We start from the raw sequence: 18,884 nt of genomic DNA, 5'->3' as shown, positions 1-18,884 counted from the left end.
CACATCTATATTGAGGAACAGGTGAAAGCACATCTATATTGAGGAGCAGGTGAAAGCACATCTATATTGAGGAACAGGTGAAAGCACATATATATTGAGGAGCAGGTAAAAGCACATCTATATTGAGGAGCAAGTGAAAGCACATCGATATTGAGGAGCAGGTGAAAGCACATCAATATTGGGGAGCAGGTGAAAGCACGTCTATATTGAGGAACAGGTGAAAGCACATCTATATTGAGGAGCAGGTGAAAGCACATCGATATTGAGGAGCAGGTGAAAGCACATCTATACTGAGGAACAGGTGAAAGCACATCTATATTGATGAACAGGTGAAAGCACATCGATATTGAGGAGCAGGTGAAAGCACATCTATATTGAGGAACAGGTGAAAGCACATCTATATTGAGGAACAGGTGAAAGCACATCTATATTGAGGAACAGGTGAAAGCACCTAGATATTGATGAGCAGGTGAAAGCACATCTATATTGAGGAACAGGTGAAAGCACGTCTATATTGAGGAGCAGGTGAAAGCACATCAATATTGGGGAGCAGGTGAAAGCACATCTATACTGAGGAGCAGGTGAAAGCACATCTATATTGAGGAGCAGGTGAAAGCACATCTATATTGAGGAGCAGGTGAAAGCACATCTATACTGAGGAGCAGATGAAATCACATCAATATTGAGGAACAGGTGAAAGCACATCTATATTGAGGAGCAGGTGAAAGCACATCTATATTAAGGAACAGGTGAAAGCACCTTGATATTGAGGATAAATGAAAGCACCTCGATATTGAGGAGCAAGTGAAAGAGCCTTGATATTGAGGAGTAGATGAAAGCACATCGATATTGAGGAGCAGATGATAGTACCTCGATATTGAGGAGCAGATGAAAGCACCTCGATAATGAGGGAGCAGATGAAAGCACCTCAATATTGTGAAGCAGATGAAAGCACATCCATATTGAGGAGCAGATGAAAGCACCTCGATATTGAGGAGCAGATAATAGAACCTCGATATTGAAGTGCAGACGAAAGTGCTTCGATATTGAGGAGCAAATGAAAGAAAATCGATATTGAGGAGAAGATGAAAGAACCTTGATATTGAAGAACAGATGAAAGAACCTCGATATTGAGGAGATGAAAGCAATTCGATATTGAGGAGCAAATGAAAGCACCTTGATATTGTGGAGCAAATGAAAGCACCTTGATATTAAGGAGCAGATGAAAGCAGCTCGATAATGAGGAGCAGATGAAAGCACCTTGATATTGAGGAGCAAGTGAAAGCATATCGATATTTGCGAGCGGCTGAAAGCACCTTGATATTGAAGAGCAGGTGAAAGCACATCGATATTGAGGATCAGGTGAAAGCACCTCGATATTGGGGAGCGGGTGAAAGCATTTTGATATTGAGGAGCAAATGATTGCACCTCGATATTGAGGAGCAGATGAAAGCACCTCGATATTGAGGAGCAGATGAAAGCACCTCGATATTGAGGAGCTGATGAAAGCACATCGATATTCAGCAGCAGATGAAAGCACATCGATATTGAGGAGCAGGTAAAAGCAAATCGATATTAAGGAGCAGATGAAACCCCTCGATATTAAGGAGCAGATAATAGCACCTCGATGTTGAAGAGCAGATGAAAGCACCTCGATATTGAAGAGATGATGAAAGCACCTAAATATTGGAGGACTGGTGAAATAACATCGATATTGAGGAGCAGGTGAAAGCACATCGATATTGAGGAGCTGGTGAAAGCACATCTATATTGAGGAACAGGTGAAAGCTCTTTGGTATTGAGGAACAAATGAAAGCACCTCGATATTGTCGTATCGCTCCTGTACACCCTCTGGACCCACCGAAGAGGCGATGCTTCTGGCATTTTGCTTCACCTCGGTGGGACGACCTGAGGATGTACTTTGCCGATTTCCTTTGGAATGATTATTGCTTCCAGGATAGAGACCCCTCTGTGTGTGCTCAGCGCATCACAGAGGTGATTGTCTCTGGAATGGAGGCATACATTCCTCGTTCTTTCTCTACTCCACACGCTAAAAAGCCTTTGTTTAATCACGCTTGTTCTCGTGCTGTCAATGATAGAGAGGTAGCTCACAAAAGGTACCAGAGCCTTCAAACTAATGCTAATTATGAACTTTACATTTCTGCCCGAAATCGTGCCAAATCTACTCTTCGACTAACCAAAACCTTGCTTTCTCTAACTCTTCCCGTGACTTCTGGCATCTAGCCAAAAACATCTCCTCCAACTTCACTTCTTCATCTTTCCCTCCACTCCTCAGTCCTGACGGCAACACTGCCGTCTCATCTATCTCTAAGGCTGAACTCTCCTCTCAAACTTTTTTCTAAAAACTCCACTCTGGACGATTCTGGGCATATTCCTCCTACTCATCCCCCCTCTGACTCCTTTATGCCTGTTATAAAGATTCTTCAAAATGATGTTTTCTATGCCCTCTGGCCTCAATCCTCAGAAGGCTTATGGACCTGATGGAGTGCCTCCTGTTGTCCTTAAAAACTGTGCCTCCGTGCTGTCACCCTGCCTGGTCAAACTCTTTCGCCTCTGCCTGTCAACATCTACCTTTCCTTCTTGCTGGAAGTATGCCTTCATACAGCCTGTGCCTAAGAAGGGTGACCGCTCCAATCCCTCAAACTACCGTCCCATAGCTTTACTTTCTTGTCTATCTAAAGCTTTTGAATCAATCCTTAACCGGAAGATTCAAAAGCACCTTTCCACTTCTAACCTTCTATCTGATCGCCAGTATGGGTTTCGCAAGGGGCGTTCTACTGGTGATCTCCTATCCTTCTTAACTGACTCTTGGTCATCCTCTCTTAGCCGTTTCGGTGAAACGTTTGCTATTGCGCTGGACATATCAGAAGCTTTTGATAGGGTCTGGCACAAATCTTTGCTTTCTAAACTACCCTCCTACGGTTTCTATCCTTCTCTCTGTACCTTTATCTCCAGTTTCCTTTTTGACCGTTTTATTTCTGCCGTGGTAGACGGTCACTGTTCTTCCCCTAATTCTATTAACAGTGGTGTCCCACAGGGTTTTGTCCTATCTCCCACTCTTTTTCTATTTTTCATTGATGATCTTCTTTCCAAAACGAACTGTCCTATCCATTCCTACGCCGATGATTCCACTCTGCATTACTCAACTTCTTTTAATAGAAGACCCACCCTACAGGAACTTAACGACTCAAGGTTGGAGGCTGCAGAACGCTTAGCCTCAGCCCTTACTAGTATTTCCGATTGGGGCAAGAAGAACCTGGTGTCCTTCAACGCCTCAAAAACACAGTTTCTCCACCTATCCACTCGACACAATCTTCGAAACAACTATCCCCTATTCTTTGACAACACCCAGCTATCACCTTCCTCAACACTAAACATCCTCGGTCTATCCTTAACTCAAAATCTCAACTGGAAACTTCATATCTCATCTCTTACTAAATCAGCTTCCTCGAGGCTGGGCGTTCTGTACCGTCTCCGCCAGTTCTTCTCCCCTGCACAGTTGCTGTCCATATACAGGGGCCTTGTCCGCCCTCGTATGGAGTATGCATCTCATGTGTGGGGGGGCTCACTCCCACAGCTCTTCTGGACAGAGTGGAGGCTAAGGCTCTTCGTCTCATCAGCTCTCCTCATCCGGATAGTCTTCGTCCTCTTAAATTCCGCTGAAATGTTGCCTCTCTTTCTATCTTCTATCGATATTTCCACGGTGACTGCTCTTCTGAACTTGCTAACTGCATGCCTGCCCCCCTCCCGCGGCCCCGCGGCACTCGACTTTCTACTCATGCTCATCCCTATACTGTCCAAACCCCTTATGCAAGAGTTAACCAGCATCTTCACTCTTTCATCCCTCACGCTGGTAAACTCTGGAACATTCTTCCTTCATCTGTATTTCCTCCTGCCTACGACTTGAACTCTTTCAAGAGGAGGGTATCAGGACACCTCTCCTCCCGTATATGATCTTGTTTTCGGCCACCTCTTTTTTTTTTTTTTGAGGAGCAGCGAGTAGCGGGCTTTTTTTTATTATTGTTTTCTTTTTTATGTGCCCTTGAGCTGCCTCCTTTGTTGTAAAAAAAAAAAAAAAAAAAAAAAAGATGAAGGCACCTCGATAATGAGGAGCAGATGAAAGCACCTCGATATTGAGGAGCAGATGAAAGCAAATTCATATTGAAGAGCAGATGAAAGCACTTTCATATTGAGTACCAAAAGAAAGTACCTTGATAATGTGGAGCAGATGAAAGCACCTTGATATTGACGAGCAGATGAAAACACCTCGATATTGCGGAGCAGATGAGAGCACATCAATATAGAGGAGCAGATGAAAGCACCTTGATATTGAGGAGCAGAAGAAAGCACCTTTATATTGAGGAGCAGATGAAAGCACCTTGATATTGATGAGCAGATGAAAGCACCTTGATATAGAGGAGCAGATAAAAGCAACTTGAAATTGAGGAGCAGGTGAAAGCACATCGATATTGTGGAGCGGATGAAAGCACCTTGATATTGGTAAGCAGTTGAAAGCACCTTGATATTGATAAGCAGTTGAAAGCACCTTGATATTGAGGAGCAGGTGAAAGCACATCGATATTGGCGAGCGGGTGCAAGCACCTTGATATTGAGGAGCAGGTAAAACCACATCGAAATTGAGGAGCAGGTGAAAGCACCTCGATATTGGGGAGCGGGTGAAAGCACTTTAATATTGAGGAGCAGATAAAAGCACCTCGATATTGAGGAGCAGATGAAAGCACCTCGATACTGAAGAGCATGTGAAAGCACATCGATATTGAGGAGCAGATGAAAGCCCTTCGATATTGAGGAGGAGATAATAGCAACTCGATGTTGAGGAGCAGATGAAAGCACATCTATATTGAGGAGCAGGTGAGAGCACCTCGATATTGATGAGCAGGTGAAAGCATATCGATATTGAGGAGCAGGTAAAAGCCCCTCGATATTGAAGAGCAGATGAAAATCCCTCGATATTGATGAGCAGGTGAAAGCACATAAATATTGAATAGCAGATGAAAGCCCCTCGATGTTGAGGAGCAGATGAAAGCACCTCGATGTTGAGGAGCAGGTGAAAGCACATCGATATTGGGGAGCAGGTGAAAGCACATCTATATTGAGGAACAGGTGAAAGCACATCTATATTGAGGAGCAGGTGAAAGCACATCTATATTGAGGAACAGGTGAAAGCACATCTATATTGAGGAGGAGGTGAAAGCACATCAATATTGGGGAGCAGGTGAAAGCACATCTATATTGAGGAGCAGGTGAAAGCACATTTATATTGAGGAGCAGGTGAAAGCACATATTTTTTTTTTTTTTTTTACAACATAGGAGGCAGCTCAAGGGCACACAAAAAAAGAAAACAATAATAAAAAAAAGCCCGCTACTCGCTGCTCCTCAAAAAGAAACAAAAGAGGTGGCCGAAAGGAAGATCAAATACGGGAGGAGAGGTGTCCTGATACCCTCCTCTTGAAAAAGTTCAAGTCGTAGGCAGGAGGAAATACAGATGAAGGAAGATTGTTCCAGAGTTTACCAGCGTGAGGGATGAAAGAGTGAAGATGCTGGTTAACTCTTGCATAATGGGTTTGGACAATATAGGGATGAGCATGAGTAGAAGGTCGAGTGCAGCGGGGCCGCGGGAGGGGGGGAGGCATGCAGTTAGCAAGTTCAGAAGAGCAGTCAGCGTGGAAATATCGATAGAAGATAGAAAGAAAGGCAACATTGCGGCGGAATTTAAGAGGTAGAAGACTATCAGTATGAGGAGGAGAGCTGATGAGACGAAGAGCCTTAGCCTCCACTCTATCTAGAAGAGCTGTGTGGGTGGGGCCCCCCCACACATGAGATGCATACTCCATACGAGGGCGGACAAGGCCCCTGTATATGGACAGCAACTGTGCAGGGGAGAAGAACTGGCGGAGACGGTACAGAACGCCCAGCCTCGAGGAAGCTGATTTAGTAAGAGATGAGATATGAAGTTTCCAGTTGAGATTTTGAGTTAAGGATAGACCGAGGATGTTTAGTGTTGAGGAAGGTGATAGCTGGGTGTTGTCAAAGAATAGGGGATAGTTGTTTGGAAGATTGTGTCGAGTGGATAGGTGGAGAAACTGTGTTTTTGAGGCGTTGAAGGACACCAGGTTCTTCTTGCCCCAATCGGAAATACTAGTAAGGGCTGAGGCTAAGCGTTCTGCAGCCTCCAACCTTGAGTCGTTAAGTTCCTGAAGGGTGGGTCTTCTATTAAAAAAAGTAGAGTAATGCAGAGTGGAATCATCGGCGTAGGAATGGATAGGACAGTTCGTTTTGGAAAGAAGATCATCAATGAACAACAGACAAAGAGTGGGAGATAGGACAGAACCCTGTGGGACACCACTGTTAATAGATTTAGGGGAAGAACAGTGACCGTCTACCACGGCAGAAATAGAACGGTCAGAAAGGAAACTGGAGATAAAGGTACAGAGAGAAGGATAGAAACCGTAGGAGGGTAGTTTAGAAAGCAAAGATTTGTGCCAGACCCTATCAAAAGCTTTTGATATGTCCAGCGCAATAGCAAAAGTTTCACCGAAACGGCTAAGAGAGGATGACCAAGAGTCAGTTAAGAAGGCTAGGAGATCACCAGTAGAACGCCTCTTGCGGAACCCATACTGGCGGTCAGATAGAAGGTCAGAAGTGGAAAGGTGCTTTAGAATCTTCCGGTTAAGGATTGATTCAAAAGCTTTAGATAGACAAGAAAGTAAAGCTATAGGACGGTAGTCTGAGGGATTGGAGCGGTCACCCTTCTTAGGTACAGGCTGTATGAAGGCATACTTCCAGCAAGAAGGAAAGGTAGATGTTGACAGGCAGAGGCGAAAGAGTTTGACCAGGCAGGGTGACAGCACGGAGGCACAGTTTTTAAGGACAATAGGAGGCACTCCATCAGGTCCATAAGCCTTCTGAGGATTGAGGCCAGAGAGGGCATAGAAAACATCATTTTGAAGAATCTTTATAACAGGCATAAAGGAGTCAGAGGGGGGATGAGTAGGAGGAATATGCCCAGAATCGTCCAGAGTGGAGTTTTTAGAAAAAGTTTGAGAGAAGAGTTCAGCCTTAGAGATAGATGAGACGGCAGTGTTGCCGTCAGGACTGAGGAGTGGAGGGAAAGATGAAGAAGTGAAGTTGGAGGAGATGTTTTTGGCTAGATGCCAGAAGTCACGGGAAGAGTTTGAGAAAGCAAGGTTTTGACATTTTCTATTAATGAAAGAATTTTTGGTTAGTCGGATAATAGATTTGGCACGATTTCGGGCAGAAATGTAAAGTTCATAATTAGCATTAGTTTGAAGGCTCTGGTACCTTTTGTGAGTTACCTCTCTATCATTGACAGCACGAGAACAAGCGTGATTAAACCAAGGCTTTTTAGCGTGAGGAGTAGAGAAAGAACGAGGAATGTATGCCTCCATTCCAGAGACAATCACCTCTGTGATGCGCTGAGCACACAGAGGGTCTCTATCCTGGAAGCAATAATCATTCCACGGAATGGAAAAGTACATCCTCAGGTCGTCCCACCGAGCTGAAGCAAATGCCAGAAGCATCGCCTCTTCGGTGGGTCCAGAGGATGTACAGGAGCGATAGGACAGGATGCAGAAATAAGATTGTGATCGGAGGAGCCCAACGGAGAGAACAGTTTGACAGAATAAGCAGAAGGGTTTGAGGTAAGGAAGAGGTCTAGAATGTTGGGCCGGTCTCCAAGACGGTCAGGAATACGTGTAGGGTGCTGGACCAACTGCTCTAGGTCGTTGAGGATAGCAAAGTTGTAGGCTTGTTCACCAGGATGGTCAGTGAAAGAGGATGAAAGCCAAAGCTGGTGGTGAACATTGAAATCTCCTAGGATGGAGATTTCAGCGAAGGGAGAGTGGGTCAAGATGTGCTCCACTTTAGAATTCAAATAGTCAAAGAATTTTACATAGTTGGTAGAGTTACGTGAGAGATAAACAGCACAGATGTATTTAATAATAGCGTGACAATGAAGTCTTAGCCAGATGGTGGAAAATTCAGAAGAGTCAAGGTCGTGGGCACGAGAGCAAGTGATGTCGTTGCGCACGTAGGCGCAACATCCAGCTTTGGATTGAAATTTAGGATAGAGATAGTAGGAGGGAACAGAGTAGAGATTGCTGTCAGTAGTCTCAGAAACCTGTGTTTCGGTAAGGAAGAGAAGGTGAGGTTTAGAGGAGGAGAGATGATGTTCCACAGAATGAAAATTAGAGCGAAGACCGCGAATGTTGCAGAAATTGAGAAGAAAGAGGTTCGAGGAGTTTTCAAGACACCTCACGGGTCGGCAGCCGGAAGGGAAGTCCTCCCTGGGGAATTTGTGGTCCCCCAGGAGGGGTCCTGAGGTTTGCTTAATGTGAGCCATTTTGAATTTTAATTTTGGAAAAGGTGTATATGTTGTGTGAATGTAGTGTGGTGGATACAGAGAGGATCTGTCTTTAGAGAGCATGCTGAACTACTCTCCGGTTTTGTTGAGACAATAGGGAAACGGTTAGTGAGGACATGGGAAGGGTCTTGGGATGGCTTCAGCTACCTTCTCACCTCCAATATATACCTCACGGGAGTGGCTTGCCCGTTCGGTAGGTATATATATATATATATATATATATATATATATATATATATATATATATATATATATATATATATATATATATATATATATATATATATATATATATATATATATATATATATATATATATATATATATATATATATATATATATATATATATATATATATATATATATATATATATATATATATATATATATATATATATATATATATATATATATATAAATGGGCAGGAGATTTTCTCGTAAACATGTTTCATTAAAAGTGATTGTCAGTTCAGCGTTGATTATTTTCTTTAAGATGTTCTTTTTGTCTAAGGAGTGTCTTATTCTCTTTAGGGAGTTTGTTGATGGTATCCCCGTAGGGTATCATCTGCGTAGCCAGATCGCGATTTCGGGTCCTGGACCCTTCTTCAGTGGCGTTGGGAGTGAGTGTGTCCATCTCAAGGTGTGAGAGGAGAATGACTGGGTGTCCGCGCGGCTGCCTTTATACGGCTGGCTCCCCGGGGTTCCTCGCTGCCTCGGCTCCTGATTGGCTGAGCGTTGCCTGCTGGACACCTTTCCTCATGCTTGGAAGAGCCAGCAGATCTTGTTGTTGGATGTTAAGATTTGGCTCCATATCCTTGATGTATAACGCTTCTAAGATGGGCAGGCGTCTGTAGTCGTTGCATGTTGTAATTATTTCGGTATTTTCTTCCAGAGTTTTTCTTGTAAGTTTCGTCTTATGTACTTGCTCAGTGTGGGTCTTGGGCGCTCCTGATGCAAGGTGATAGCTGAGTCGTCTGCTTAATCTCAGTGTCGTCATGCCGATATAGGTTGATTGAAGGGCTGCACAGTTCCCTTGGTTGCAAGTGAACCTATATACAACATGTGACTGTTGAGTATTCTTTTTGTCGACTGCTGGGCTGTTTCGTAGTAGATCTGCTGGCTCTTCCAAGCATGAGGAAAGGTGTCCAGCAGGCAACGCTCAGCCAATCAGGAGCCGAGGCAGCGAGGAACCCCGGGGAGCCAGCCGTATAAAGGCAGCCCCGCGCGGACACCCAGTCATTCTCCTCTCACACCTTGAGATGGACACACTCACTCCCAACGCCACTGAAGAAGGGTCCAGGACCCGAAATCGCGATCTGGCTACGCAGATGATACCCTACGGGGATACCATCAACAAACTCCCTAAAGAGAATTAGAAACTCCTTAGAAATAAAGAGAACATCTTAAAGAAAATAATCAACGCTGAACTGACAATCACTTTTAATGAAACATGTTTACGAGAAAATCTCCTGCCCATTTATACTCTAAATATTCCCAGTGATGGGGCAGTCAATAAAGGCAAAAAACGCCATCAGAGACCCAGCGATGAAGAAAGAAAGGAGTTCATGAAAAAACGGATCAAGGAGCTCAAGACAACTATATCGGAACTGGAAACACAGTACCAGCAGGTTGAAGAAAGATGGGTTGCGATAAACATAGACGCTGCATTAAAAGAGAACTTAGACATTGCACTCAGAGAAACCTTAGACCAACATCGTAACACTACCATCAAAGCTAACCAAAAGAAGCTTGTCAACCTGAACGGTGGAACAATCAAACACCAGAGACCCAGTAAAGGATACATCAATCTCACGGACAAGACACTCACTCCCGACCAAGAAGAACTACTGAACTTTGGTCTTAATTGCCACATCCTCTCTAAACCAAGTAAACACCAGAAGAGAGTGGAGTGTGAAATACTTCTCGACGACGTTGCAAATCTGGCTAAGAAAGGAGAAGTCATCGTCAAGCCGACCTTCAAACAAGAGATAATTGCCGAATCTTCAAAAACAAGAGGAAACTTCAACAGTAAACTCATTGAACCAAGACACACCGAAGCCGCGAAGCAGTTAAAGGCGGACCATAACATCATCATCAGGAAAGCCGACAAGTCCGCTGCCTACGTGATTATGAACAAAACAGAATACCTGGAGAAAATTGACACTATTCTGGCGGACGAAAGAAAATTTGTGAAAATCAGCAAAGACCCTACGGAAGCCCTTAAGAAAAAGCTGAACAAATTCATCACCATGAGCAACATCAACAGCGAGACCATCAAAATCAACAAGGTCTCTGGTGAATATGGTATGGGCTACTGCTATGGCACCGTGAAGACACATAAACCAGGAAACAAACTCCGGCCCATCATATCACAAATCCTGACACCGACTTATAATATCGCGAAGAAACTCTGTAAGATCCTTACACCATACGTCCCAACAACATATAGCCTGAACTCAGCAACAGACTTCCTCGACATCCTGAAGAGCAACAACTCAAGAGGAATCATCGCTTCACTGGACGTTGAGTCACTCTTCACGAATGTCCCTGTTGAACGCACCATCAACTACATCGCTCAGCGAGTGTACCATGACGACAGCACCCCACCGCGAGACATCCCAGAAGCAGCTCTACGTGGCCTACTTCAATGCTGCACGAAAGAAGCACCGTTCACCTGTCCACGGGGTCAAAAATACCAGCAAATCGATGGAGTCGCTATGGGCTCTCCATTGGGAGTGCTTCTATCAAATTTCTTCATGGGCTGCATTGAAGATGAAGTTTTCAAAACAATAAACAAGCCGGACATCTACTGCCGATACATCGATGACATCTTCATCAAAACGAAGAACGAAGAAGACATGGAAGACATACGTACCTGCCTACAAGAGATCTCAGGACTTAAGTTCACAATAGAAAGAAGCGCCGAGGTTAAAATGCCGTTCCTGGACGTACTCGTCACCCAGAACCAAGAAAAATTCTCCACAAACGTCTACGTAAAACCGACGAACAATGGCCAGTGTCTCAACGGTAGAAGCGAGTGCCCTCAGCGATACAAAGACTCTACCATTGCCGCCTACATCAGAAGAGCTATCACCCACTGCAGCACGTGGAAAGAAGTCCATGGAGAAATAAGCAGATCAACCAATGTACTCCTCAGCAACGGATTCAACACCAACGACATTGAAAAGCAAGTTAAGAAGACCGTGGACAAATGGTACTGTGAAAAAGAAGACACGGCGGAGAAGAACGAGCCCATCAAACTCTACTATAAAGCACACTTCTCCACAAATTACAAAGAAAACGAGCGTATAATGCGCCAAATCGTCAAGAAAAACGTCACTCCCACCAACCCAGAAAAGAAAATAAGCCTCACCATCTACTACAGAAGTAAGAAGACCAGCCATCTCCTACTACGAAACAGCCCAGCAGTCGACAAAAAGAATACTCAACAGTCACATGTTGTATATAGGTTCACTTGCAACCAAGGGAACTGTGCAGCCCTTCAATCAACCTATATCGGCATGACGACACTGAGATTAAGCAGACGACTCAGCTATCACCTTGCATCAGGAGCGCCCAAGACCCACACTGAGCAAGTACATAAGACGAAACTTACAAGAAAAACTCTGGAAGAAAATACCGAAATAATTACAACATGCAACGACTACAGACGCCTGCCCATCTTAGAAGCGTTATACATCAAGGATATGGAGCCAAATCTTAACATCCAACAACAAGATCTGCTGGCTCTTCCAAGCATGAGGAAAGGTGTCCAGCAGGCAACGCTCAGCCAATCAGGAGCCGAGGCAGCGAGGAACCCAGGGGAGCGAGCCTTTTAAAGGCAGCCCGCGCGGACACCCAGTCATTCTCCTCTCACACCTTGAGATGGACACACTCACTCCCAACGCCACTGAAGAAGGGTCAAGGACCCGAAATCGCGATCTGGCTACGCAGATGATATCCTACGGGGATACCATCAACAAACTCCCTAAAGAGAATAAGACACTCCTTAGACAAAAAAAAACATCTTAAAGAAAATAATCAACGCTGAACTGACAATCACTTTTAATGAATATATATATATATATATATATATATATATATATATATATATATATATATATATATATATATATATATATATATATATATATATATATATATATATGTGTGTGTTTGTGTGTGTGTGTGTGTGTGTGTGTGTGTGTGTGTACATGTACAGTCGCGCTACGAAGTGTTGAGACAGTTTGCAATGACTTTCGTTCAAATAATACATAATATTCGAAGGGAAGGAATGTTTAGGAGTGATTTTGTTATAGATACACAAAATATGATACTGAGAAAGGAAATAAATTCAATAGAGTGGAAGTTTTTACCTTATAACGATATATTAAGCAGCTCTGCCGAAACATTTTGATACAGTTTTCGTTCAAGACATTAAAAGAGTCAAATGAGTTCTATGCTAAGACTAAGTATATATATAACTGCACAAATATATTGCTCTTTCTTTCAATGTAGTGATAAACCCTATATTATAGAATAATAGGAAAAAATAATTAGCTGCACTTCATTTGATAAAATGCGAAATAAATACTACATAATAAACTCGCATTTGATGATGACGTCATCGGGAACGACATTCATGCATGACTATATAAATCTTGTGTGTCAAATCAGCGAGATTCTGAAGAAAAAAAAAAATCAGTTGTCTATATTTTTGATTAACGGTAAAATCCAAAGAGAAGTATCGACAAGTGGCCAGACATATAATTCAAAGTTGCACGAAACTGTCGAAACACACGACCGACGACGCGATAATAAAAATAATAGCCTATTGTATGGGTAGAGACGATGCCTGGTCGGCGCTGCACTGCTAGCCTATCACTTTCTTCCATTCACCACTGTCGAGTCAATTATATACATCTGATCAAAATAATATTATTTATAACTTGTAGGTATAAATAGTGAGGTGACCTCTACTCCGCCCCGGCGATTCTGCAAATGAATGTGGCTACATAGCCTATCATTCCAATACGTTTCTCTTCGCCACATTCACATAGAGTACACTGTTAAGTTTTCATTGCATTTAATTGAATCACTGATATTTATTAGGTGTGTGCAAAACTAGAATTTAAAATTTAGTAGTTTTATAAAAGTCGGTAGCGAATGTTTCCCCCAAGGGTAGTTGCCAGATGTCGCCAGCCGTGTCCGAAAGATTATGGAAATTGTGTCAACACTTCGTAGCGGAACTGTACAAGTGAAGGATGTTTTTTTGTGCATTTTTATTTGAATTGTTGTCTTATGTTTTATTATTATCAGCATTGCTACTCGGAGATGGAATTAAACTTACTTTTCAGTTTATGTATTTATGATTTACAACTTTCCATTAGTGTTGATATTATGAAATGGTGCATAGGCATACATTGTATCTAGTACATTTCTTTTGATTTGCATTTGTTTGACCACATAACCTACATGGATATCGAGCTGTAAAATCAGGCATAACATTAAATATGTTTTGGAAAACGTGTGGGGGGGGGGGGGGGTCCTTGGCTTATCATCTGTCATAAAAGGTGTCCTTGCTTGAAATAAAGTTTCAGAACCCCTGAATTAGGACATACCATCACACTTATCACGGATATTTCTCTGCTAGGCTTTTCACACACACACACACACACACACACCTCCTGCTAACCTTCACACACACCAAGAACCTTTACTACGGACATCCAATACCATAGCATGCATAATCTACAGTGTCACCTTTCACCACGCGCTACAACGAACCTGATCACACTAAACTTAAACGCGACTCTTTAAACCATATTTAATTTCACCTCCCTCAGAACGACTCTGCTATCTGCCCGCTTGCTAACCACTCCAGCTCTCTTTTCTTCCGCTTCCCACATTCCTGGGTCAGCCCAAGGCAATTCTTCATTTTAAGAACTTAAATTTATACACGTTTCCCCTGCTTTAGATTGAACAAAAGGCTGAGAGAGAGAGAGAGAGAGAGAGAGAGAGAGAGAGAGAGAGAGAGAGAGAGAGAGAGAGTAAAAGGTAGTGTCCTTACTCTCGCTCACTTCTGCGGCGCCCAAATCAGAGAAACAGTTTACCACACCGGATCCCAAACTTACGTGAGACACCACCCAAAAGTCTGGGCAAGAGGCCGGACAAACACTAGTAAACAAAAGTAGTGGGGAAAGAAAAGGAGCAACGAAGGAAGGGAGAAAGGAAAAACAATCTGACATGTACGCGTGCAGACACAGACAAGGAAAACATTAAAAGGCGATAATACCAAGAAAAGGAAGAGAAGAAAAGAGAAAAAAAATATATCACAAGCATAAAGAAAAATCCTTCATGGCAAAAAAAATTCTTTCAATTCGAACATGATTTATTAGCTTCTCGATTCCACTGAGGGGAGACATAATGAGCTTATAAAAAGAGAGAGAGAGAGAGAGAGAGAGAGAGAGAGAGAGAGAGAGAGAGAGAGAGAGAGAGAGAGAGAGAATTACACAGAATTACATAGAAAATCAGACCACACAGACCTCATGGTCCAGACTAGTTGGTCTGTCCTTAAACCTAAGTGAATCTACACTAATCAGATGGCTCCAAAACGTTGCTTTTCTACTCTAGTTAATATTAAGTTCAAGGAAGTGACGGTCGAGCTTGTTTTTAATCGTGTTACACTGGACCACTGACGGTGCGAGCTTATTCCGTTCTCGCACTACAACGTTGGTGAAGAAAAATTTGGTGCAGTCTGAATTTACTTGTCTACATTTGAGTTTTATGCCATTGTTCCTCGTTCGCAAAGTGTCATCGATCATAAACAAGTTTGTTCTGTCTACATTCGTGAAACCATTAAGTATTTTAAAACATTTGATCAGTTTTCCTCGGAGGCGACGTTTCTTCGTAGGATTTGTTGCGCAAGGAAGGGATCATTTTTGTTGCCCGACGCTGAACACCTTCTAATTTAGCAATGTCCTTTGCATGGTGAGGAAACCAAAACTGTAACACATATTCCAAGTGGGGTCTGACTAAACTATTGTAGAGCGGAAGTATTAAATATTTATTCTTCAATAAAAAGTTTATTTTAATGAAGCTCAACATTCTGTTCGCTTTATTTGCTGCATCGATGCATTGATGTGAGAATTTGAAGTTTGACGCGATTTTGACCCCCAGGTCCTTAACGCATTGAACGCTTGTGAGTTTAACGCCGCGCATTTCGTAATCGAACTTCTTATTTCATGTTCCAACTTGAAGGACCTGGCACTTGCCTACGTTAAAGGGCATCTCCCATCTATCCGACCAAGCTGAAATTTTGTGCAAATCCTCTTGGAGGCTTTGCCTGTCTTCGTCAGTGAGAACCGAGTTACCAATCTTTGTGACGTCTGCAAATTTACTAATGCAATTATTGAGTCCAACATCCACGTCGTTGATGTAAATAATGAAGAGCACTGGGCAAAGAACCGAGCCCTGAGGGACGCCACTAGTGACCGGCACCCACTCTGAGTTAAATACGTCAATCACAACTCTTTGTTGTCTGTTGCACAACCAATTCGCGATCCATTGGTTTACTTGACCGTCAATACCTATTTGTTTTAATTTATAAAGTAATTTATGATGTGATGACTTTATCAAACGCTTCCTGGAAATCAAGATAGACTACGTCCAATGATTTGGTTACGTCATAAACTGAGAAGAGGTCGTTATAAAAGGGACGCCACTAGTGACCGGCACCCACTCTGAGTTAAATACGTCAATCACAACTCTTTGTTGTCTGTTGCACAACCAATTCGCGATCCATTGGTTTACTTGACCGTCAATACCCATTTGTTTTAATTTATAAAGTAATTTATGATGTGATGACTTTATCAAACGCTTTCTGGAAATCAAGATAGACTACGTCCAATGATTTGATTACGTCATAAACTGAGAAGAGGTCGTTATAAAAGGTCAATAGGTTTGATAGGCAGGATCTTTTGTTACGGAAGCCATGTTGTGAATCCCCAATTAATGAGTGGCTTTCGAGGTAATTCACAATTTTGTCTCTAATTATGCTCTCAAGTAGCTTACCTACAATTGAAGTTAGACTAATGGGTCGGTAGTTACCTGGTATTTTTTTTTGTCTCCTTTCTTAAAAATCGGTGTCACGTTAGCCTTTTTCCAATCCGAAGGGACGATGCCTTGTCGCAAGGACATATTGAATACGGTTATGAGGGAGGAGAGTATTTCGCTCTTTGTTTCTTTAAGCAGTATAGATATACTTTATCGGGTCCGGGACTTTTATTTGTTTTAAGTGAATGGAGAGCTTTAAGGACTTCATCGGTTGTTATTTCAAAATTAGGCAATGCATGCTCGAGATTTACATTAGTACTGGTGTTGGTGGTAGCGGTAGGAAGACTGCAAGTATTAAACACCGAGGAAAAGTAATTGTTTAAGAGGTTTGCAATGTGTTGGCTGTCAGTCACTAGTGCACCGTCACTGTTTGTTAAAAGTCCAATTCCACTTCTGATCGCCTTTCTGTTGTTTATGTAACTAAAGAAAGATTTCGGATTATTTTTACAGTTGGCTGCAATATGTTCTTCATATCTACGCTTTGCCTGACTTTGCCTGCTTTTTATTCGTCGCCTGGCATCATTATAAAGTCTAATGTTTTCGGGCGTGCTTTGTTCTTTCTTTAACCTGTAAAACAATTTTCTCTCCTTGACTGAGTGTTTAATTTCGCTATTAAACTAAGGTGGGCTTTTATTAGTGATAATTCGCTTCTCGCACAAGGGGACGAATGTGTTCTGTTGAATGAGTAAGTGATTTTTAAAGCTTAGCCAGGCTTCCTCTACATTGCTGTCATCTGATAGTTGTATTTCTGTTAGTTTTTGTCGGATTTCTACGAAGTTAGCTCTTTTGAAATTGGGCACCTTTATTTTATTTTCAGTCACTGATGTTTGAGCTCTAATGTCGACGCGCACTAATTTATGATCGCAAGAACCGAGGTGTTCCCCTACCGTGACATTATTGACTAGGTTATTTTGGGTCGTTATAACAAGGTCGAGTATGTTATTTTGTCAAGTTTTGTTCATAAACCATTTGGCTTAGATAATTTTCTTCTAGAAATTCGATCATTCTATGTGACTCGCCTTCTCTACCTGACAGTGTCGCCCAGTCGATATGGGGGAAGTTAAAGTCTCCTAATATCAGTGAGTCGTTGTTATTAAGTGACTGCCTTAAAACGCTGTACATTTCAAGGTCGTCATCGAGTGATTGCCCGGGAGGCCTGTAGGTGACAGATATATTTAAATTGACTTTTGCAATGTTTATTCGCACACACAAATGTTCAACGTTACTGTCTCTTGGTGTTTTGTCAGTGGGTTGCAAATAGCTTTTGACAAAAAGAGCGACGCCACCGCCTCTACGGTTTACACGATTTTTGTTGAAGAGTCTGTAGCCATCTATGTTGTATTCGGAACTTAAATTAATACTTGTGGTGTCGATAAATCCTTCGGTTATAGCAATTATGTTAACATTTTCTGTTAGAGCAAGACATCTCAGTTCATTAAATTTGTTTCTTAGGGTACGCGCATCGAAACTAAGGATTTTAAAGTTATCTAGAGGCTTGGTAATAGAGGTGGTGGTACTTGCGGGATCACGGTTAAGGGTCTGTTGCGATGCATGGCGTCTATTTACACGGGCGGGGTTGGAGGGACGTGGGTGAGGGTTGTTTTTTGATCGGGTGTCAAGTACTGCGTCGTTGAGGAGCCTTCCGATGGGAGACAGGTGTATTCCGTCCCTGTGGAAGAGCTCACTTTATCCGTAGAAATTATCCCAGGCGTTGAAGAACCCCACGTCAAGCTCTCTGCAAAGTCTGTAAGAGGTTGTTTAGGCTGAAGGCCTTACTGAAGAAGTCGCTCTCCGCCCACGTCCGTGGTAAAATTCAAAATGTTAGGGGATTTAGACGCATACTGCTGAATGAGCCTACGGTAATTGTCCAGGAGCTCCTCAGACCGGGTCGTGGTGACGTCGTTCGTACCTGTGTGAATAACAAACAGTGAATCATTAGTAGCCTGGGGGGAGATCTCCTCAAGAGCAGCAGTTATAGCGTCGATCCCAGCACCAAGATAGCAATAGTTCCGTCTTCGACGAGGAACTCTGCCACAGAACTCAACGATCTGCTGGCGAATCATGGAGTCACCCACCAGGAAGGTGCTCTCCTGCTCGTCCTACTCCTCCAGAATGGCAAGCCTGTTGAAGGAATGAACAGGATAAATTGCTTGTCTGGCTGGTTTGGCTCCTCCATTCACGACGGTGAAGCCATCATGGGCGGTGCCACTACCACCTTCCAACTGCGTGGCGTTGTCCGCTGGTGTCGACGGTACCGCTGGGGGCAAGGGGGCGGTGGGAGAAGGGTTCGGCACCACGGCAACGTTAGCCTGGATGAATTCCTGCAAGGAGGCAACAGTGCGA

General features: G+C 42.9%; 1 protein-coding gene across 1 annotated transcript in view; it reads left to right on the top strand.

Moving 5' to 3' along the window:
- Window positions 1–9,991: 9,991 nt before the first annotated feature.
- LOC126989158 (uncharacterized) overlaps window positions 9,992–18,884 on the top strand; it is a gene marked incomplete at its 3' end in the record, with an annotated part of 30,806 nt that continues 21,913 nt past the window's right edge. Inside the window, exon 1 of the mRNA XM_050847717.1 lies at window positions 9,992–11,004. Within this exon, the coding sequence (XP_050703674.1) occupies window positions 9,992–11,004 (1,013 nt within the window). The remainder of the gene's footprint in view (window positions 11,005–18,884) is intronic.

The sequence above is a fragment of the Eriocheir sinensis genome, unplaced genomic scaffold, assembly GCF_024679095.1.
Source record: "Eriocheir sinensis breed Jianghai 21 unplaced genomic scaffold, ASM2467909v1 Scaffold1080, whole genome shotgun sequence".
Classification (NCBI taxonomy): Eukaryota; Metazoa; Arthropoda; class Malacostraca; order Decapoda; family Varunidae; genus Eriocheir; species Eriocheir sinensis.
This window is presented reverse-complemented; position numbering and strand designations above follow the sequence as displayed.